Genomic DNA, 23,075 nt, shown 5'->3' on the forward strand with positions numbered 1-23,075 from the left:
GGTTTGCTTGCTTTTCCGGATGAAAAACCCCAGGATAAACTGGGGGAAAAAAAACCCTACTGTCTATACCTAAGACTGGCTAACTTGGCTATGACTGAGGAAGATCCTTCAGCTCCTTACGTCACCGACTGGAGTCGAACCTAGGACACTCCTTCCCCAGGCATATAATTGCGAAGGGCACAGCCACTAGGCTAACCGCACAAACCAAAAAAGGTTGTTTGAAGAATAAATTCATGTTAAATTATTTATTGTTAAACACGGTTCATTTTATGTTAAATACTTTATCGTGTGTGCAAGAAAATTAAAATTATATTAAAAAAAAAATAAAGTCGTTCTGTGAAGAAAATATGCTTCACTAGTTGAGTTAATAAACATGTGAGAATCCTTACAATGCTGAACATGTAAACTTACACTGGGTGAAAAAGAAATAGACGGATGAAATCACCCGCGATCAGTTTAATGCAGCCGGGTGACATTAATTTACATATGGAAAATTTTAATTCGATTTCATTATTATATAACTTCAGCTATATTAAATAAGAACAAAAAATTCTAATCAAAATTCTTATTGTTTTTTATTTGATTTAAGTAATTAATTTATGTTTTGTAAGCTGACGAATCAGATCTATGGCTGGGACGTACGTTTTCATGGTAATCCATGTGTGTACACTGGTTTGCCTTTTCTGAGGGACGAAAAACCCGAGTTTCCGGGTTAAAAAAACCCTCTATCTCCGTATGAGACCTGCTAACTCACCTATAGTCGAAAGAGACCAGATTTTGTAAAAATATTTTGAGTTAAAATTTGAATAAAACAAATGTATTGCTTATATTATCCTGAAAGTTATTGTTTTTATTGTGCCTAGGGTTTCTATTCCGGGAATTCTTGAGAAATTTTAGACTCTTCCTCGATTAGTCTCGAGTCCCTGGAAGAAGAGTTCGAGACTCGAGATCATAAATATTAATTTATAAATCTGAAACAGAAAAGTGTCACATTTATTATCGTTATTGTCATGTTTAAGTTTAGTAAAATGAGTATTGTATCATATAGATAACAGACGATGATTAAACTTTATTAAGAAACTATTTAACGATAAAATTATTTAAGTAATGAAACTGTTCACCAACTGCAATAAATATAATATTATTCATTCTTTTATGCTTCGATTTGCGTTTCTTTTAAATATAATACAATAATATTACTATGTGAATAATATGCCTAGAAATCAAATACAATGAAACAATCACACATAAAGACATTTTTATTACACTTATCGGCTCCGAGGCGCAGAATTGCCCCTCTTATTAGGTGGCTCGGTAGCTAAACCAAAACCAAAGATCGCGAAGCTTTTATTATTATTTTTTTGTTAAATGTGGATTGCATTTGATAACTTGTTGGTAAGATAAAAATTATTGTTTTGTAATTTTAATATTTTCACTTTAACAAATTAAAAGTAAATCAATCTCCGAAATATGGAAATGTAAGAATCAGTAGAAAGTTCAGTGGAATTATTGTCCGGAGCAGACTTCATGTAAGAGATCGAGCACTAGTGGAATGATGAGTCATTAAGGATGTATACATATGTATGGATCACATTTTAAAAGAAAAGCCTAGGAAATTATAAAACCTTCATTATCAGCAAGAATAAGACTGACCAGTCCATTTTAAACTTTGTAAAACAAGAAATTAAGTGAGATTATATCTATATTGGAGCCTCCATATAAATATTAAATATATTTATATGAGCCTCCCTAGCTCAGTCGATATAGACGAAGCCCTTTAGTCGGAAAGATCTGGGTTCGATTCCAGTCCGTGATGTGAGAAACCATTATTTGCTCTTTTTCGACTAAAGGTCAGTTAGCCCGTCTCATACGGAGGTAGAGTTTTTTTTCACGTGGACACTTGGGTTTTTCGTCCCCTAGAACAGGCAAACCGGTCCCTTAAACATACACATCTATGGACATAGGACACACCGGGAGGCATAGCCTTATCCTCGAAGATAAGGCTAACCACCTTATCCTCGAAGTGACTCGCGGTTTCGAATTGTAATAGGCCATGCCCAATACTAGAGTAACAGATCACTAGGCCTAATATAAATATAAGGAGAAAGGATATCTATATTGCCCACAGAAGACTAAATCTCAATTCGAACAATTAACAATAGTTCTTTAATATGCAAACAAATTCAAAACGAAATTATGTATTACCAAAGAACCAGTCAGATATTAAAAAAAGTCAGCTAACGCCTTTTAATCCTCTATAGGGAGTAGGCCTCGCCTACCCCCTATAGGGGAATAGCCCTATCTAACTTTTGAAGACTAAGGGGAAAGTTCAATCTCCTCTGGTAACAAATCAGATTATACCTCACCCAATATTATCACTAATTATACATGACATCCGGTGAAGAAACGTGGCTGACAAGTGCCGCCATCTTGCGCTCCTTAATCATAACATTCTACACTGCTTGGAAGGAAATCAACAGACACCATAGCATGAGGAACAAACAGCCATGGCGCCCACCTTAATAAGATGTAAGACTGCCTCCTTTCACTGCAATGACTGCAGATAGCAAGCAATGGGAATTTTAGACCATTCTTCCTGTAGGCATGTGATGAGGTCCTGGACCGTTGTGAGGTAGACGTCCCTTGATCTCACTCGACGATTCCAGTTCATCATATGTTCATCATATGTTCAATAGGATTGAGATCGGGGCTCTGTGGAGGTAAATCAAGTGTGGTGACGTTCATGTCCACAAACCACGCAGTTACAGCAGTAGTCTTATAACACAGTTCAGTCTTGCTGAAAGACACAATGGTCAGTTCGTAAAAATACCACGAAGTGGGAAGCATTACATTGTCTAGAATGTTCAGATACGTCTCAAAGTTCGGAGTTCGTGGAACCACAAACAGAGACCCTAGGCCAAACCAGGGAAAACGGACCATACCATCACACCCACTTCCGAATTTCATAGATGGAGTTATGCACTCTAGTAAAAGACGTTCACCGAGCTTCATCACAACCACACTCGTCCATCTGCAAGTTTGAGGATGTAAAGTGATTCTTTGTTCCATAACACAGCTTTCCAAGCTTCCACTGTACACGCTCTTTGCACCACTGAAGACGACGCTTCACGTTGCTTCGGGTAATGTGGGGCTTGCATATTGCGGTCCTACCATGGAAACCTATGTTGTGAGTCTCGGTTCTGAATGTTTTTGTGCAGATCCATAAACGGGACCATACATCTAGTCGATGTCCGGAACTCCGCATTCAATTTCGGCCGACAAATGGCAGTGTTTATATGTTATCCTTCGTAACACCCTATAGTCATGTTCAGTGAGAGTGGTGAGTCACCCACTGTAGGTAGCACTTGTAGTAGACTTCCTGTACTTCCATCTCAGTATGGTTATCACTAATTGTTGACCTAGAATGGCCCAATTTGTCAATAATTTTCCGAACGCATAGATCTGCACTGACTTGAGAGCATCCCATTCTTCCAATTTATACCGGCTACAAACACGTGGTTCGCTACATGGCACGGTGCACCTTGCCTAAGCGGATGTCTGTTGACTTCTTTCTAAGCAGAATATGTTTATTGTCTGAAAATAGTGGGGATTCTACTATCGATTTTCTTTAGTTTAGGCGAAAAACCGGCTTTCCCGTGCCAGAGATCGACTACTCTTGAACCGGTCGAAAAAAGGCAAAGTTTTTAATTTAGGATTAATCAATATATCCGTAAAATATTCATCAGTTGATATTTAGAATATTATGTACTTACCAACGGAAGAATTTGAAATAATTTTGAAAAAAAAAAAAAAAAAACATATTGTGACTATAACGACAAATGGAGCGAGGATAATCTCGAAATCCTGTACTGGTACACAAACGAAATTGTCCAGAATGTCAATCAGTATAACGTTCTATGTTCGATTTTCTTGAATCTACGATAATGGATGGATATCTTATTCCAAACAAGGAAAAAAAACCTCTTCGCAATTAACGTGCCACTGCTGCATAGCTTGCATACAGCAGCCCTTTTGTGAAACTAGCAGCGTGGAGTTGTTCTGCTAAAAACCTCTATAGCGATGGGTAGCCTGAAGTTCTGAGTAAGAGAATCTTTAATGAACGATGGTAGAAACGCACAAATTCATTAATGTTGTGTTTATCCGTTTGTATATGTGGACTGGAGCCGCCATAGCTCAGTCAGAATAGACGAAGCCCTTTCATCGAAAAAAGAAAGACCTGGGTTCGATTCCCGTCAATAACGTGAAGAACCTTTATCTGTCTCTTTCTACTAAAGGTGAGTTAGCCGCTCTCATACGGAGGTAGGGAGTTTTTTCACTCGGAAACTCGGGTTTTTCGTCCCCATGAACACACATGAATTATAGTTACGAATACGTCCCAGCCATATGCCGGTCCCGAGCCCAGATAAAAGTGGAGGGTTGGGGAAAGCGATGATGAACTACCCTGTAAAAGTCTCACCAGGAATGCTTTGTGGACAATGTCTACAAGGTCACCTACGAGCGGAAAGGATTGAAAGGGAAAATCAGAATCAGAATCTGATATGTGGACTGCCTCACAGTTTCTTGGTAAGTTTTCTTCAGTTGTGTTTCGATCTTTTAATAACGTCAGCACCAGTTGATCTTCTGCGTGATTGATTGTGCTGTACTTAGGGAATTAGTTAATCCCAATGAAATCTCGAAGTGACACAAAGAAGAAATATCAACAAAACTTCAATATAGCACCTATTAATTTGTTTGAAAGTGTGTCGAACTGATTATCGCATTCTTCGTGTTGCAAACAATTTACGAGGGTGGTCTGAAAAGTTCTCGGCCTAACATTGAAAAAACAAATTTATAACTTCCAAGTAATTTTTATCTTTCAACATAATCTCCCTCAAGACTAATACATTTATTCCAGCGATGCTCCAGTGCCATTACCCCATGCTTGTAGTAGTTCTCAGTAAGATCTGTAAAATACTCCTCTACAGCTGCAATCACCTCTTGATTCAAAGAAAAACACTGACCAGCGAGGAAGAGTTTTAATTTTGGGAGGAGAGAGAAGTCAGAAGGAGCCAAATCTGGGGAATAGGGTGGATGTTCCAACAGTTCCTAGCGTAGATACCTTAATTTCCCATTGCCGAAACACCTTTGTAGGCAGGCACATTGCTCTGATGAAAGATGATTTTTTTTTCTTCTGCAAACCGGGTCTTTTCTCACGAATTTCTTCGTCTAGTCTGGTTAAAAGATCAGAATAATCTTCCCCGGTTATTGTTTTATCCTTTTCAAGATAATTAATAAACAATTAATATAGATAATAAAGATAATTAATAAATGCCTTTAGAATCTCAAAACACCGATGCCATGACCTTTTCCGCTGATGGAACCGACTTTGTCTTCTTTGGCGCTGAACAACCGGCTTCAATCCACTGTTGTGACTGCTGTTTGGATTCTGGTGTGTAATAGTGAATCCAAGTCTCATCCATAGTAATAAATCGACGCCCAAAATCAGTTTTATTTTTGTTAAAACGTTCCAAGCACTGTTCAGAGATTTTCATGCGAGTGTTTTTTTTTGATCTGCTGTGAGCAAGCGCGGCATATGCAATTCTTCATGCAAAATATATCCTACACGTTCTTTTGAAATGCCTATAGTCTCAGCAATTTTACGCACTTTGACTCTCCGGTCATCCAATACTATGTCGTGCACTTGATCAATGATTTCTGGTGTTGTTACACTTTTTGGATGTCCTTCACGTGGATCATCTTCAAGGCTGGTACGGTCACATTTAAACTCGGCAACCCATTTCTTAATTGTCGAAAACGAAGGAGAAGAGTGCCCGTAAACTTTTATGAACTTCGAATGAATTTCTTTTACAAAAAATTTTATAACCGCACGATACTCTTTATCCATTTCCAGGGATAGAGACAACACTTTTGCTTCAGACAGCTGTATAAAACAAACTACTTGACAGAATGATTTGCAATTTCATTGTGACATGGATGCTTGTGACAGATGTTCCAGCTTAGAAAAAAGAATCTTGCTGATAGTGTTGCCATCTGTGGTTGAGGCCGAGAACTTTTCAGACCATCCTCATATTTTTAAACACATACCCATTCACACTACCTTAAATTCCATGGTGAGAACTAGTTGAGTTGTTTAGAATTAGTTTTAAATAATTTAAGCCATAAGACATTTTTAGGTAGTTCAATTTGTAAGGGTCACAACGTTTCCAAACACTCAGAATTAGAGAGTAATGTATTTCTACGCATACTGGCCACTGAATTAAAAACCTTGGGCAGGTGTACGTAAACGTCACTTACACAGTGTATATGCAAAATACTTGGTTGTCACGTGCGTCACCACGCGTTTCAGGCAACTATTTAAGAATGTTGCTGGGCAGTAATCGTCAATAGTGTTGATCACAATGGGAAAAACAAAAGATCTTTCAGAGTTTAATACACGGCTTATTGACGGTGCCCATCTGGCTGGAGCCACGATTTTGAAAACAGGAAAGTTGACTGGTTTCTCCAAAAATGAAATATCCCAGATGTTTAATCAGTGGAAAAATAACCTATATTGATTCTCTAAGAGGCATAACTGCAGTTCTGAGAGAGAGTCCGTCAGCAACGAAATCACCATCCTCTGAGAAGGCTTGTATGGACAAACAGAACTTCTTGTTTTTTGATTGAATTGACCGAAGCATTTAACGAAGGCTGTTCCCGATCCATATCTCACTGAACTATGCGCAGGGAATCGAAGAGAGTCAATATTGGCAGTCGCATGCCTACGGAAACCATTGATTTCTGCGAAGTTTCTAATTCATGGTCGGTATGTGTACATGTTGTGTATCAATGGAGGATAGAAAGAGAGAGAGAGATAGAGAGAGAGAGAATTATATTCATGCTTACTGTTTTATTTCTTCACAGCTCACTTTTACAGCCAACATATCTAGTTTGGGATCTGTGGACATAGGACCTATTCAAGTTGCAGGTAAGGTAAAATTTTACAAGTATTATCCACTTAGATAGTTGGTCTCAAAGTGATAATCTTTAAAAGTATCAAGCGTCAGTAAATTAAGAATTCCTTCTCTACGTAAAAAAAAGGGGGGGGGGAAGAAAAAATAATCAGAACTACTTAATGTAATAATGATTTATTAAAATACAAATTTGGTTTCTTTTGTTCTATTATTACGAAAAAAATGTATTTGATAGCATTTCAGTTTAAAGCTAGTATACCTTTCATAATCTTTTGATACATTTTGATATGCATATATTACATATCTTTGTTATACTTAATATACTTAACATACTTAACTAAGGATGTTGGTAGTGCATGGGATATAGTTAAGGGTCATCTAGAGGAAGCAGTATTAAATTGTATACCTAAGGTAAGGAGGGTTAAACAAGTAGGAGTTAGATGCATGAGTGATATCGTTAAGCACGAGCTACAGAAAAAGAAAATGCTGTGGAGGGTATATAAGGAAAAAGATGACCAGCAAACTAGTGAGCAGTATAAGGAGGTAAAGAATGCAACATCAGATTACGAGAAGAAACTAGCTGAGCAGGCCAAAGGAAATTCCAAAGAGTTCTTTTGCTATGTAGCAAATAAGAGGAAGGGTATCTATGGGAGAATAACCTTAATGAGTGCTGATGGTGATGAGGCGAGAGAAGCAGATAAAATAGTTGAATTACTGAGTGACCACTTTGCAAGGGTATGTAATACAGGCGAGGTTAATGCTGTGACATGTGACAGACTTTTATGGGAACAGAGGTGGATGAATTCAAGGTTCTTAGGATATCGCAGAATCTCAATGTAAATACAGCTGTGAGATTAGATGGGATATCAACTCAGGTATTGCGAGAATATGCAAGGGAATTGGTGATGCCTCTGGCTAGGCTCTTTAATTTAAGTCTCAGCTCTGGTAGAGTTGGAGTGGAAAGAGGGCAAAATAATTCTCTTGCATAAGAGAAGTTCTAAGACTGCAGTAGCAAATCATAGAGCAACCAATATTGCAGTGGTGGTGGTAAAAGTACTGAAAAATATGGTCAGAAAGAGAATTCAAAAATGGTTGGATAAGAATATGATACTCTATGTGGTGCAACGTGGCTTTGTGAAGGGTCGGTCATGCTTTAGTAATTTACTAACTTTTTATAATAGAGTGAGAGCTGAGTTTGATAAAGGAAATGGCTACACGATGATTCTGAGGGATTTTGCAAAGGCATTGACAGAATACCACATGGAACTGTGTTACGCAAATTAGAAAAACAATGTGGATGGATATGACTGTGGTTAAGTGGATAAGAGAATGGCTGCTGGACATTCTCGTATATCAAAAAGTGGTATATGGAGGAGCAGAATGGAGGCGAAATCAACTTCAGTGCTGGGACTACTGCTGTTTAATTTGTACATGAATGATATAAGAAATAACCTGAAAGGAAATATTCAGTTGTTCGCTGATGATGCGAAATTATGTAGAGTAATAATTAATCAAGGCGATGTGGAGAGCTTTCAGTTCGATTTAAATAGGCTGTCAGTATGGGCAAAATATAATGGGTATCAGTTTAATGTGGAGAAATGTAAAGTTATGCATTTTGGGATAAAACAGATTACAAGTTGTGTATCACATTGATGACACTGTACCTCCAGGAAATAGATGAAGCTAAATAGATATTTAGGAGTGGTGGTAGACAGACAGTTAAAATTTAGAGTATGTATTGCTAATGTCGCTAAGGTAGACCATAAGTTTACTTGGCTATTGAAGAAAACATTAACAAGTAGCGATGAGGAAGTTTCTATTCCTCTTAATAACGCCTTGATACCTTCACATCTGGATTACTGTGCTCAAGTCTGGTCTCCTGGGTTTCTTGGGGATGAGGAAGCGGTGGAAGATTCAGAGGCAAGTGACCAAGATGGTGAATGGTCTGTGCAATGTTCCGTATGAGGACATATTGAGGGTGTGTGGATTGTAGAAGTTGGTTGATAGGAGAAAAAGAGGGGATATGATAGAAACATTTAAGTTGCTTAAAGAGTTTTATATGATTGATGCAAGGGAAATGTTTCGCTACTTGACTGGAGGACCAGAACAAAGGGGGTCATCGCTGGAAGTTGAATAAAGGTGTGAGGGCTAGATTTTTTGCTTGGAGAGTGGTGAATGAATCAAATCGATTATCAGAATCAGTTGTGAGTGCTTTGTCTGTTAATGGGTTCAAGGAGAGGTATGGTAGATTGTGTGGATAGTTTGGGTCTCGCGATGAGTCTTCGGCACTCCATGGAGGCGCCTATACAATAATAATAATGATAACTTATCGCTCAAAGAGAAAACATGTTCATCCCACACATAGTGCAAATATCGTTTGGTTTTTCAGCAAAGAATGAAACGCCGTCTCACACAAATAACTGAAAATAATAAACATTCAGTAAAAGCCAAATTGTGATTGAATTTAAGTAATTCTCATACTGCATTTATAGAAGTAAATCCTCAAGCAGAAATAGTCAATGCAAACTATCATAACTTGTATTCTTATATTACAGCCACTGACGTTTTAGGTTATCCCTCCTGTTCGCAAATGGACTAGATTTAATATCTTTCAAATCGATTCTTGCAATTTTCTTTTCTTTTTATTTATTTATTTATTTCGCTGTTATACAATGAATTTTAAACTGATATATCATGCGATAAACTAAAATGGATTCAAAGTAATTAGCGAATTATAACGTTATTAAAAATTATATTTTGCATGTGTTTTGATTACGTGCACGATTTTTACTGCTAGAAAGTTTTCAAAGCTGAAAATGCACGTGAATTGGCTTCTCATTAATAGAAATTAAAATCCATGTTGTACCCTAATTTAATTTGCTACCCTTCCATAAACTATAGTTAACGAACATGAATAAACAATGTTTATAAGTTTCAAATTTATATTTTAAAAATCTAACTATAGCTACTAAAGAATCCCTGTTTCTTAAATGAAACATAATTTTCGAATTTTAAAGTCCATTTAAAGGATTCCTAGTTCAAAATCGATATTTCTTTTAATCTTCTAATTTACTACTGTCAAACGTAAATTTTTACAGTAGTAGATTAGTGCACATTAAACATATCTTGACTACGCATTTTACAGTTATTCATGATTTTACAAGAAAATGGTTATAAAAGCACTGAAAATCATCGCAACAGTCCAGTTCAAAGATTTCGTAAATTTTCTTCATAAGGCTAATTCTAGCGAATCAGATGTCGTATACTGCGAGTAAGTGTTTCTTTAACTTTTGCCCTGATCTTTTTTCAGGATTAGAGGTGTGTCATACAGCCAAGAACAAAGACAGAAGCCTGTGGAACTCTGTTGTGTTGGTTATCTGTCTTGCATCATTTTTTGCATTGATGTTCGTTGGGGCTGGATGTTCTGTGTCACGCAGATATAAACAAATGTATGGACAGGACACCAGACGATTTTACAAATATAGAAGGCTGTCTGGCACCGCTACCCAACAAACAGAACAAAGGTGAAAAATCATCTTGTGTTGGCCTGATGGCAAACTGTGAGATTTCATAGAGGCTGCATTTATTAACGACTCAAAAAAAGCTCTCTAGAAACTTTGAGAAATATAAACAGCTAATTTTGCAAGATTTTTTTATAATTCATTATTTGTTATATGCAAAAGTTCAAAAATTTAATGAGATTTTATAGTTAGTGCTTAAAGAAGATAACTGTATTCAGTTTCTCGATGTACAGATCAGTGTTATTCTTCATAAAAATAAAAGATTTTTTTTTAAATAAAGGAAAATTTTGAAAAAAAAAACATTATTACTGTTGAAAGTTGTAATTAACGTTCTTGTGATTCATTGTCTGTAAGTCGTGGGCATGTTGAAAAACAATACCTGCTTTCTTTCTTTATTTTTATTTTTATTTTTTAAAAAAATAGCAAATCTGTGTGGTGGTGTGATCTGAACTGCACTTATTAATTAGATTTACTTTTATATTTTGGTAAAACTTACGCAGTTTTATCACTCTGGATCATTGAATTATAGCATCGACAATAACACTGAGTGAGGAGACAATAGCAGTGCTGACGAAAGAGCGTACAGTGATTGCATTTCACTGCACACGTGAAGACGTGCCATCTTTTCCTAATCCGCGGATAGTGAAAGTTTATGGGAACGAGTGTCTTTATCATGCATATCTTGGGAGTGGATGGATTGATGCCATTTGTTTTAATTTCTCACAATTTCTTAGTCAATTAAGTTTCCATTTACTGCTTCTGTGAGAAATAGTTGAAACTTGTAACAAAATATTAAAGAGAATCCTCTCCTCCCTCTTCCCCACAATTAGAACAATTGGAAAAAGTAATAGCATCCTCACAAAATTTTAAAACGATGAATCATTTCAATAACAATAACAAAAAGATGACAAGCACAAGTTTAGTTGCATTTTAAAAAGAAGAAAAGGCTGTATATGTGTATGTTCCATAAACAGAACAAGCATCTTTCAAAAGTGTTCTAGAAAAGACGTATTCTAGCTTAAGAAATTGAATGAGGATTTACTTAGCTTGGTTGGCGGTTGAAACTTGGCAGTTTTGTTAGTATTTCATTACTTCATTAAATTTCAAGGTCAGTATTGGACCTTGAGAATTAATAAATTACTCTCTTTAAAATTCGCTCACACTATTTTAAATAAAAACTTACTTAATGTTCATAAGATCTAGCACAAAGCAATCTTCGCTCGCATAATTTACATATCAATGGTTAATTCCCCCTTAAAAAAGTTGAATTTGATGAATAAATTTCTGTAAACATCCCAGTACCCAATTTCAATGTATAACAAATGTGTTTAATTTAAATATATATATATATATATATATATATATATCATCTTTCTTTTCTGATGCTCTTTACAGTGAAACGATAACAAACAGAACATAAAAATCCGAAAAACAAAATTCCCTAATGCCTTTGGTGAGACCGTTTAGACTAGTGAAAGGTTATCCTTAGTCTTCGCAAATAGCCGGTCCAATGATATCATTGGCTTTCATATGCATCTGGAAAGGAGAATACTGGCAGACAACTATTGCCATCTTGCGGCACCTAACAGTGTATATTATGAGTTTTATAGGAGGTTTTCTGAAAAAAACCGGTGTCAACTTTCTTATTCGCTTGTCGAGCCTTGTTTCCATTCGACTCCAATAATTTTCTAATTCTATCCCTAACCACAAGTTTAGGGATTTTCACTTTGGAATGCGAAGCTGAGGGACTGCAAACCCCAAAATTATCAAATTATTAAGCGAACGTGATAGATAAAATTAACACTCATCAGAGCAAATAATAATGTTTATCAAGAAAACCGATCTCACTCATAGAACTCACACTGTTTCAGACAATGTATGTTAGGGACCACGAGATGGCGCAGTGGAAGAGAGTATGGATCGTCTGCCGTACTCTCTTCCAATGTTAATCAAAATCATTGAGGTCGGTTATCTGTGATTGACTAAGGATGAAAATTTGCACCCCTTCCCAGTTTCCAAAAGTTAGTCAGGGGTAAATGCCTTTGACTCCTCCCCCTAGAGAATATAAGGACTTAGCGGATTTGTTGTTTTCTTTTATTTATATTTTTTATTAGGTTTATAAGTTTTTGTTCAGCCTTTTTTGTTCAACATTTTTTTTCTTTCTTGATGAAATAAAATCGGAAAAATTGAGCAATTGTGCTTACAGCTATTCTTAAACGTGTTCTTTAATATTAAGGTCTTGGGTACGTGTACCGGTACTATTTAGCTCATAAGGTGAATGTAATGATTTCAAATTTTTGTTCGTGAACAAAACAGAACAACAACAACAGAAAAAATCCTTGGTAACCACTGTTATATCATAAAGCAACACAATCAGTCCTAAAGAGCAACTTAAAACATGACTGCTTAGCAGTTCAAGTTCGTCTTTTCTTCTTTTGAACAAACAAATTCTCGCTCCTTTAAATCTAATTACTTTGACGTGTTTATTATGTCATTTTGACTGCATATGCTTCAAAGTAGATTTTTTGCTGTTTCTACTTTGAAGTAAAGATCTCAGAATATAGCAGAAAATGTTTCTTAATCTATGTATAAAACATATTTTCTACGTAATTTGCTAATTACTGTATCTACAGATGTATTTATGTTATTTCCAGTTTCTCGCATGCCATCAAAATCATGTCGTTCGACTGTATTTGACCTTCCTTTAAAGACTAAGGATGACCATATCCACTGGAAGATTGTCATCATGTTCTTGTTGTTCGCCTTCTTTGGGTCCATATTCTTGACAATGGTGATAATGGGAACACGTTGCCACAGGAGATTGGTCTCAAACGAACAACATGGATTCACTTACGTCAAGTTAAGAAGTGCTGTGTAAGTTAATGTGGAATTATGTGTTAGAAAAGAATAATCTCCTAATTGTGGATATAAAAGAAACTATGATAATAATGTGGACTAAAATGGTTCTGAATCGAACTGAAATGCAAGAACCTATTTATCGTATACACCAATCATTGATAAAAAATACTCACTGAAATGACGTCAAATGACGTCATCGTCTAATATATGTAAGCTAAAAATTTATATTTTCCAGCCATCAGATCTATATACCAATATCATTTTTTACACTTTCGTTACTTATTTTGTTGAGTTTAAAATCATATTACAATTCAAGATTTCTTATTGCATAATTTTAATTGGGTTTGAAGAAGCTTCATAAGTTTTTTTGTTGTGAAACTTCTTGACCTCTATTATTATTATGTAAACATTTCTGTAAATACAAAAAAAAAAAAAAAAAAAAATAGAATTCATAACATAAATTCTGCAGCACTATTGAAGTATTTAATCACAAGAGTCATGAACATGCAACACAAACTGATGTATCTGCCTCATGTCTAAGTGATCCTTTATTTACTTGCTCCATATAATTTGAATAACAGAGGCTCAATCCAAGTGTTGCCTCTGAATATAATCAAATGGAAAGTGACTATATATGAGATGCGATTTAATAACAGAAATTCTAGACTGGAATTTAATGGAAGAAAAATGTTAACTTTATCTTGCACGTTGGAATATTCTAAGGAATAATCTTCTTCTCGTGGAATATGCATACGATCCTTCTACCATCTCTGGAAGCATATTACATCGTTTTGTACTGACTTTCAGCTGCCACAGTATTTTGTCAATAATTGTGTGCAATCCCTTGTGAAAATGTCTTTTTCGACATATTTGTTCTATCAACAGATAGAATATTGTTCAAAAGAACAGTTCAATAACTCCTTTAATTGATTCATACGTCAAATTTCGTCGAAAAAATCATTTTCACAATTTACGATTATATTTAATACTAAGGTGGTTATAAAATTTCCCTCTAATACTTTCCAATTTCTAATTAACTGTTATATTTATAATAATATTTATTATCATTCCTAAAAGTTTTGTCGTTCCAATTGTTCACAACATCATCCTGCAATTTTCTGTTCAAGTTTGGTCTTATTCATTAGATGCTCTGAAAGAATATCTAACTAAAGAAAGCAGAATGATTTATTTTGAGTTGACAAAAAAACTTCAAGATGAAAAAAAATTAGTCGAATCCCTTTGTTTTGGTTATACATACCTTTCTTTTTCTTTAGAAGAGTCTTTGGCTGAGTGATAGTGGATTGCATATAACATAAGCATGTTTACAGTCAGAGCTATCGGGCTAAGGATAAACTGTGCCTGAACAGAAAAGAGAGGGGGGGAGGGACTAATGACTGCTTTGAATAGTCAGTATGTGTATATTTTACTTAATGACGAATGAATATTTAATACACGTAAATTTAATAAGCGCATATGCATTTTACACTGCAAAATAGCACACATGGATTTTTATCCGGTACAGCTTTCAGTTCGATAATGGCAGGGTAGTCAGCTTATCCGCTCTCCAGCCACAAGGCGGCGGGTTCGAATCCGCCCGTGTGGATGTTTGTGATCATCTGTGAAAATACTAGGGGTGGGCGGTAGATGGCATTGGTGTAGATGGCGGTAGTAGCGGTTCATTGTAGTTGGCGGATTGAGTGGTGGAGACAGAGTTGTAGAGTAGGTGGTCTCCCTCGATGAGTCTTTGGACTCCTTCCCTGGAGGTGTATAATATTAATAATGCTAGTTTATTTTCTTCCCTTTTCAAAAGGTTTTTCTGTGGATTCCCCCTGCGTAGATGAATAACCTAGTTCACTTCCCAATCGTTTAATAAAAAGTTTTGAGCCATGTTCATCACAAAATCTACTTTAGGGACCTAATTTTTTTTTATTTTATTTTTTATTTTTTTTGTAAGTTTTTGAGAAAATGACGAAACAGGAAGTACTTTCAACTGTTGAAAAATTCAATTGTTAAGTTTTGGATTTTAAAAATAAACATTTTTAAAATCTAAAATCAGTCTTCTAATACTTGACTATGTGGATGATAAAAATACCTTTAAAATAAACTGAGGTTGTAAATCCCCCAAATTGTTCAGAATGAAAAAAAAAAAAAAAAAGAATAATTTAAAGACTTAATCATAAGAAATAAAACTTGCATATTGAACTTCGATACGCTGCTACTATTGTAATTTTAGGCTTTTGTATTTTGTCTCTGGAACATCCTTTACCAATTACTGCAGTCAGTCATCATGCTTGGGCTCCTCTTACTTTTCTCTCTTGAATATTTCTGGGTCCAAGCATTGTTCGTGCTTAACACTAACGGTGCTCAAGTTAGTGATGGAAAAAGATTTAGAACTTTCTGAATTTAAAAACTGATCAGTAATATTTTTATGTCTTGGAATTACTGTAGAGGTAGTCATTGTTTCTTGGAGTTGAACACTAGGCACCTCTTCTTATTTATTTTCTTTTGGATTATGTCGTTAACCAACGGCTTAAAATAAAAATATTGCATTACCATACACTGAATGAAAAAAGAGTAAGTCATCGGCAAAACGAGGGATAAGATTAGAAGCTAGTGTGAGAATGCTTTTTGTTATAAAGATGAAAGATAAAGTTTTCTGTCATTCGTTTTCATTGGTAACTCATTTACAAAGAGTCGAGGAATCATAAAATGATTTCATAAGTAGGCCTAAAGTCTTGTAAATTGTCAAGAACAACTATATTAGTTTCCAGAATTTTTTATAGCGCTCATCTGGATGGGACAGTATACAACGAAATCCTTAGTGATTGAGGTACATAATCCGTACTAGTGACATTAATTAAAGGAGTTGATTTTCTTGAACTGAAGCACAAAATTAGTTGAACGAAAGTTGTTGTCAAACTTTCATCTTTCTTTTTTAAAGATAAGTAAGATATTTTCGGCGGAAATAGCAAAAGAGAATTAGAGTGTGCACAATATGGATGTTAATTCAGAGCATTACTTAACATTAAAAACTGTACAAAAATTCGTCCATTAGTATCACTTTGCGGAAGATTTGGAGCTAGGCTGGTTGACATTCTTCTGATGTCTTTCTGACGAAAGTTCAATAGGGAACATGCAATGGATATGCTGCTTTGGAATGTCAGAAGTTTCATTTGTGGACATGTTATCAATACAGGAGTTGGATTAGAAGATTGATATGAGAAGCCTGTTTTGTCTATACGTGATGCTATCTATGGTGATGACATCATTTGAGTGTGAAGCTAAATCGGCAAAAGTTGCGACCTAGAAAGCCGGTTCCGTTTGTACAGGAGGGGAGATTTTTGAATCACATTTGGATTTGTTAATAGTTTTTTTTTTCTTCTTTTTTTTTTGGCAGCTGAGAATTTTCATTGTAATTCATTTCATTTTCATTCTAACAAGATTTATTTAGCTCGATTAGAGCACATGTTTGTATCAGAAAAATGTAAACAGCCATCTGATGTTGAAGAGAAAAGATAAGTAAAAATTACGGGCACAATCCCACTTGATATTATTGCCGTGTCAAAGGGCATCAAGGCATGAAGCTGTCAGAAGGGTGTTTAATAGGTGGTCTGAGAGATGACTTTTGCATTATACTCGAAAAAAAAAAAGTGTTTAATAACAGATAAAGAATATTGGAAGAGTTATTACCATTATATGGTATTCTTAAGGATAAATGGATTATTTGTATTGAATTTGAGATGCTGAAGTTTCTGCATATTGATAATACTTCAGCATCTGCTCGAGCTTTGGTCTGTAAAATTGAGAAATGAAAGGTTTGAAGTTAGGTTGGGTATTGTTGATCGACATTACTGCTAAAGTAGGCCAGTATATTACAACCAACAAATAAAGTTTGTACTCGTTTTGAAAAGAAAAGTAAAATTTTGGCCTTGATATTTTAAAAAGCTACAAAAAACACAGAGAAATTCTGGGATAAGAAACGGTATTCATGAAGTTACACAAAACAGCTGAAACATCGACAAGTTACTAGCAATAAAGAGTAACGACAAAGAGAATACACGATTTGAAATCACTGAGAGAAATCAGTAGAGTACCTGACATAAAACTTCACATGTAAAAAAGGTGTAAAACTGATTGTGGATATGGACTTATCCAGACTATGAGCGTGGAAGTGTGACATGGTGAACCTTCCAGAACTTAAGTAGAACAGATACAAACAAGAAACCTCTTCGTCTTCCGATAAGCCAGCGATCAGGCAAAAATATTTACGTTTTCTGAAATCTAAATTCGTGTGGCACTCAAAAAAGCTTTTATTTTCGTAATCCGAGTTAAAAAATGCATAGTCACTTAATGTCTGTGTGACAAACATTGTTGAATAATATTATTCGTTATGCGAGGGTATTTTAAAAATAAGATAACAAGCAATTCATATGTAAAGAACTTCATTCTGACGCACAGTAGATATATGTATGTTCTGACACAAATGTATCTGTCACAGGTACATTCTGACAACGATACACGTAGTCGACTTTTTATAGGAATTACTCTTTCATACAGCGTCAATTTATCATGAACGGACTAAAAATAGCACTAAATGACAGCATAGAAGAAATCAATGTCGTCGTTCCCCGGCAAACAATAGCGTGCTGAACATCAGTTACCAATCCACTGCCAGCTAGGTAACTCCCTCTATGGTCTCAAGAGATGGAAATCCGGTACAAGAATAACACCGTACAGCATGTGGTCCAGAACTTCTCATTTCACAGAATCCTCTGTACAGTCCTTTGTAATGTCTGTAATGCTTATATGTAGTGCAAGCATTACGCTAAATCGAAATCTAATCTAAAGTTGTTTACATAATACGACGTTTAGCTTCGTACCTTATTCTACCAACTGAACAATGAATTTGAGATACTCTGCCGATGCAGGTATCTCGAACATGTAGAAATTGGATCGTGTTGGCATCTTTAAGTTATTCGCAATATTTCCAGTAGTCCTGCGACCTTGCAGATGATAGTGAGGCCGCGTGATGCCTCGCTATCACGTGTAAGGTCCGCGTGATCGCATCAGCAAATAGATGATGCAAACGTATTTTCGCCCGGCGAAGAGGCGTTTCACGCAATGTAGGCACGCAGCCTTTTACTGAACACATAGTGACTGTATCGATCTTTTAGTATGCGGCTGTGGAAAGCAACACTTTCATACACAAAAACAAGTTGTGTTGCCAGCCATTTTAATAACATGCTTCGGAAGACATTGGAACAAGCGAATTTGTTGTTCTAGAACGTAGTATTAAAAATAAAATTAAAAAAAAAAAAATCGTCTGATATTGAATTTTAACCTCTTTAAAATGTTCACCGCTAAATCATTTCCTTTTCAAATAACCGTTCCTTAAACTTAAAATAAAACTACTTAATATTTGAACTTATGAATTTGATGAAAGAATTTAATTTATTTTATTTAATCCAGGTTAGTTAGATTTGATTTTTTTTTTTAAAACAAAAATAGAAACGCATGTAAAATTCTCTTAGAAATTCTGGTTTTTATTTTGAGTTTTTACGCCTTTAAACTAGCTGGAGAGCACAATTTGCAGACTATACAGATAGAATTTACTGTCGAATCGTAGTAAAATTAATTTCGAAAAGCAATTTGGCGGTAACAGGCTAACTGTTCTAATCCTTGAATTGAACTTGGCATGAAATCATGGATTGACCAATAGAAAAAAAAAAAAAAAGAAGTTTTTAATATACGTAAGTAGCGGTTAGAGCCACCACCTAACCATCTATCTTATTTAACTTTATGATCCTTTAACACGAAATCTACATTTATTAATATTATTAAGTGACACCTCCAAGGACTCATCGAGGGAGAGCACTCTACTCTCCATCTAACGTCATCTACTGCCCACCACTACCATCGACACTAGTATTTTTTGTTTGTAAATTATTATTATTATTACGTGCATGTGTTTTTCAATCTCAAAAACTTAATCTTAATTTCAATCTTAAAGGACAAAACAATACCACAAAAGCACGTCTGAAACAAACAAATAAAGAACATCGAATAAAAAATTGCTTAGAAATCAGATGGTAAACAAAAATAAAGATGGCGTGTTTGTTGCTGCTGAATTTGTCAGTAGTCCAGAAATGAAAACATAATGCAATTTTATAGAAGAGAAATATTTTATTTATTAACAATTTATTTGTGCTACTCGTTGTAAATGGCACATATTTAATACTTCAATACATATTTCTACTTGTACAGTAGAACAGCGGTGATACTATATGTGTTAAATACAGTACCGTACGTGTAAGGATTAATTAACAAAAATAAAGAGGGCGTGTTTGTTGCTGCCTGATTTGTTTAGCAGGAGATAAAAACATAATGCAATTTCTAGATGAGAAATATTTTATTTATTAACGAATTTATTTGCGCAACTCGTTGTAAATGGCATACATTTAATGCTGCAAAACATATTTCTAATTGTACAGCAGAACAGCGATAATACTATATGTGTCAAATACGTGTAAATGTTAAACAAAAATAAAGAGGACGTGTTTGTTGCTGCTAGATTTGTCAATAGTCAGGAAATAAAAACATAATACAATTTTATAGAAGAGAAATATTTTATTTATTAACGATTTATTTGTGCAACTCGTTGTAAATGGCACACATTTAATGCTGCAATACATATTTCTAATTGTACAGCAGCGATGATACTATACGTGATGATGAATATATACGTCATTATAATTTTAACTAGATTCCCCGCATCTTGATTTACACACAAAACTCGGGGACTTGATGTCACTCAAAAATAAAATAAAATAAAATGACCAGATATCAGTGAAACATGACTATGAAATTGTCTGAACACGTAGAAAGGGATCGGGGCCGCTGTCCCTGAGCAACCCGAGTGAAGAGGAAGTGTAATAATATACAGGCTAAAACAAAACATGTACAACACCAAATGTTCGTCATATTCTTTAGGGCAAGTGCTTCTGGATGCAGAATTAATCTCTTGTTTATAGCGACAGAGTCAACAATAATGGCAGTGTTACTAGATATGTCGGAGTAACAAAATTTGCCTTTTGAAAATAATTAATAATGGGTACCACAAATATGAGGTCACATACATTAAAAATATAAATTACATATTGCAGATATTGTAAGCTTGAATATGCATATTTCACCAGAAGACTACTTATACATAAGGATATTAGGCTTAAGAACCAGGACATGTTTGATTATTCATTATTGCAATTATAGTTGATGACTGCGACTATCTATTTAAATACACACTTGTCTCCCGCATACACGTTGCATAATTTCTCAATATTTAAAGACCATCATGTTCTTTTTTGCACAATAATTTCTACATAGCGATCCAAAAAGATAACCGTCTAGAAGATAGTTACCTCTTCATATCTATATAATCGCTTTCAGAAATAATGGGCCATCTAATGTTACTCAGTCCTCTACAATATCTCCCCACCCCCAATAACTTTCTTAAACTGGGCATTGTAACTTTTATTATTTTTATTGTAAATCATCAAATGAACTGCATGGCCTTGCCTTTAAAACGTTTATTTTGCAATTAAACCCTTATTTTGAACAGCAAGCAATTAAAAATAAGGATTGAATTGCTTGCTGTTCTTAATATCTTAGAATACTGAACTAGCAAAATATGAATTATTCGATTCGTACTATTCTGGATTAAAGAAAAACTTACAAATTAATTGCAGCAGAGAAAAATTAATTATAACTATATATATATCAGAGTTATTATATGCGAAACCATACGAAAATATTAGTTAAAATATGCTGACTAAAGCAATAATGCATATTGAATTAGAATAAGATATACAATATTCTTAAGATACTAACGTACATTAAAAGTTTGAGTTGGATATAATTTACATTTCACGTAAGTTAGCTTCCATAATGATAGGAATAGTGGATAGTGCACTTGCCCTTGGGTGGAACGTCTGGGTTCAGGACACAAAGAACTTGTAGTACATATAAGTACATATAGATGTGTATGAGTTACCTGTTCTCATACAGAGATAGAGAGAGATTTCCATCCATAAACTGAGACAATGCACTTGACAGAGTACACATGCCAAACATATACATTGACATTTTCTATTATATGAATCAAGGATGTTGTCCTCACAAAGGAGTACCTTGGTATTGCAAATTTCCCAAGTGACGAAAGAAAAAATAAATAAAACTCTTTTTGATTTGATTTTAATTTTGATTTTTTTATTGCTTACGTGAAACATAAATTTCAAATAAGGCAAAAGAGTTTTTGCGTCACCAACAACGAATAAAAAATTATAAACAAATAAATAATTTCGGACTATTAAATTCTCGTAATAATATTCTAAGGGTTAGAATTAATGTTTGATAACAAGAGGATTAGTTTATTAACTAGCTTTGTGTGTGTTTTTTGATTTCAGCAAAAAATCGTGAAAACCATATCTATTTACTACAATATAGAACACTCCTGAAATTTATTCCAACCTTTTTAAAAATGTATAGAAATATTTAATAGATTTTCTTTGTTTTTCGAACCATTATAAAATTTATATGTACACTTTTAACATGTTCAGTACTTGAAACTCATTCTTAAAGGAGTTATGGTATCATACTATCATACCCTACGTTGTAGACTAACTCTGGCATGTTTGAATAGAAATAGCGTAGTTTAAATGCCATAATGTTACAAATCATTTGACTGACTGTCAGTCTTTCTAGAACATTCATCCAATTGGGCATGCTCCAGTTTAACTATCGCAGATTAGTTATATAATATAAATCCATCAAAATATTTGCGTTAATAAATAAAAACTATCGATTATTTTTAAATGTATTTTTGTACTTCATACACAGCAATGCTTTAACTATTCATTCTTCATCGCAGATAGTCGAGGTTTTTTTACTTACAAGGTTTTCTCTGTATAAGTAGTCTTCCAACAGCATGTAATAGACATCAGCATTGAGCCATATAATCAAATAAACAATCATCTAACTTTGTACTGAAGGTCTGCACTAATCTGCTTTCTTTTTCTAAATTGAAGAAAATTTCTCTCGTTACATTATTATTAACGAGAGAAATAGCCCTAATACAGTAGTTCATTTGATTATCACGAATATATCGATGTTTCATGCCTGCCTAGTTTATGGGGGGGGAGGGGGTCACACAAGCGTTGAAAGTTCCATGGTTTGTCCCGTTAAGTCAGGTGTCATGGTGGTCTCCTGAAGTTGACTTATTCTACTTTCTGCCAAGTCCCTACTGACGCGAGTTTTCTCCCATTGCCAGAGATAAACATTTTGGACGGAGGCTACCCCACAAAACACAATTCCCAGTCCTATAACAACACTGGTTGCAATGGCTGGGACCTCGTGGAAATGGATGAAGGTGAACAAAATGACTCCTGAAATGGGGAGAAAGCATTAAATATATAAATACTTTTAAAATGGCAATTGCAATATATGAAAAAATAAAATGCTTACTTTATATATATAAGAATATAAATCAGCATATTCTGGATAGCGTCGTTTGTGAACATCCAACCAGAGTTGTCAGTGTAATACTAACACCACCTACTTGGCGCCTACAATTACACGATATTTAATCTGTGTTTAACCTACTGCTCGATATTTCTCTCATAGCATTTTATACGCTGTCATATCCAAGTAGAAGTGTAGTATCACAGAG

At 34.8% G+C, this 23,075-nt stretch overlaps 2 protein-coding genes across 3 annotated transcripts in view; one reads left to right on the top strand and one right to left on the bottom strand.

Annotated features, from left to right (window-relative positions):
- LOC150092986 (uncharacterized) overlaps nucleotides 1-13,624 on the top strand; it is a 28,375-nt gene extending 14,751 nt beyond the window's left edge. The window contains exons 4-5 of one of the 2 annotated variants that reach the window (XM_090413814.1): nucleotides 6,922-6,985; nucleotides 13,147-13,624. In XM_090413814.1, the coding sequence (XP_090269940.1) occupies nucleotides 6,922-6,985; nucleotides 13,147-13,370 (288 nt within the window). In that variant the 3' untranslated portion in view covers nucleotides 13,371-13,624. Of the gene's footprint in view, nucleotides 1-6,921; nucleotides 6,986-10,281; nucleotides 10,817-13,146 lie in introns of those variants that run through there. The other variant, XM_090413815.1, reaches the window with a different exon arrangement.
- A 6,117-nt stretch (nucleotides 13,625-19,741) lies between these two features.
- LOC150092987 (uncharacterized) overlaps nucleotides 19,742-23,075 on the bottom strand; it is a 90,489-nt gene continuing 87,155 nt past the window's right edge. The window contains exon 4 of the mRNA XM_090413406.1: nucleotides 19,742-22,791. Within this exon, the coding sequence (XP_090269532.1) occupies nucleotides 22,553-22,791 (239 nt within the window). The 3' untranslated portion in view covers nucleotides 19,742-22,552. The remainder of the gene's footprint in view (nucleotides 22,792-23,075) is intronic.

Source organism: Typopeltis vanoorti, chromosome 24 (assembly GCF_054136105.1).
Source record: "Typopeltis vanoorti isolate ZY-2024b chromosome 24, IOZ_Tvanoo_1.0, whole genome shotgun sequence".
In the NCBI taxonomy this organism is placed as follows: domain Eukaryota; kingdom Metazoa; phylum Arthropoda; class Arachnida; order Uropygi; family Thelyphonidae; genus Typopeltis; species Typopeltis vanoorti.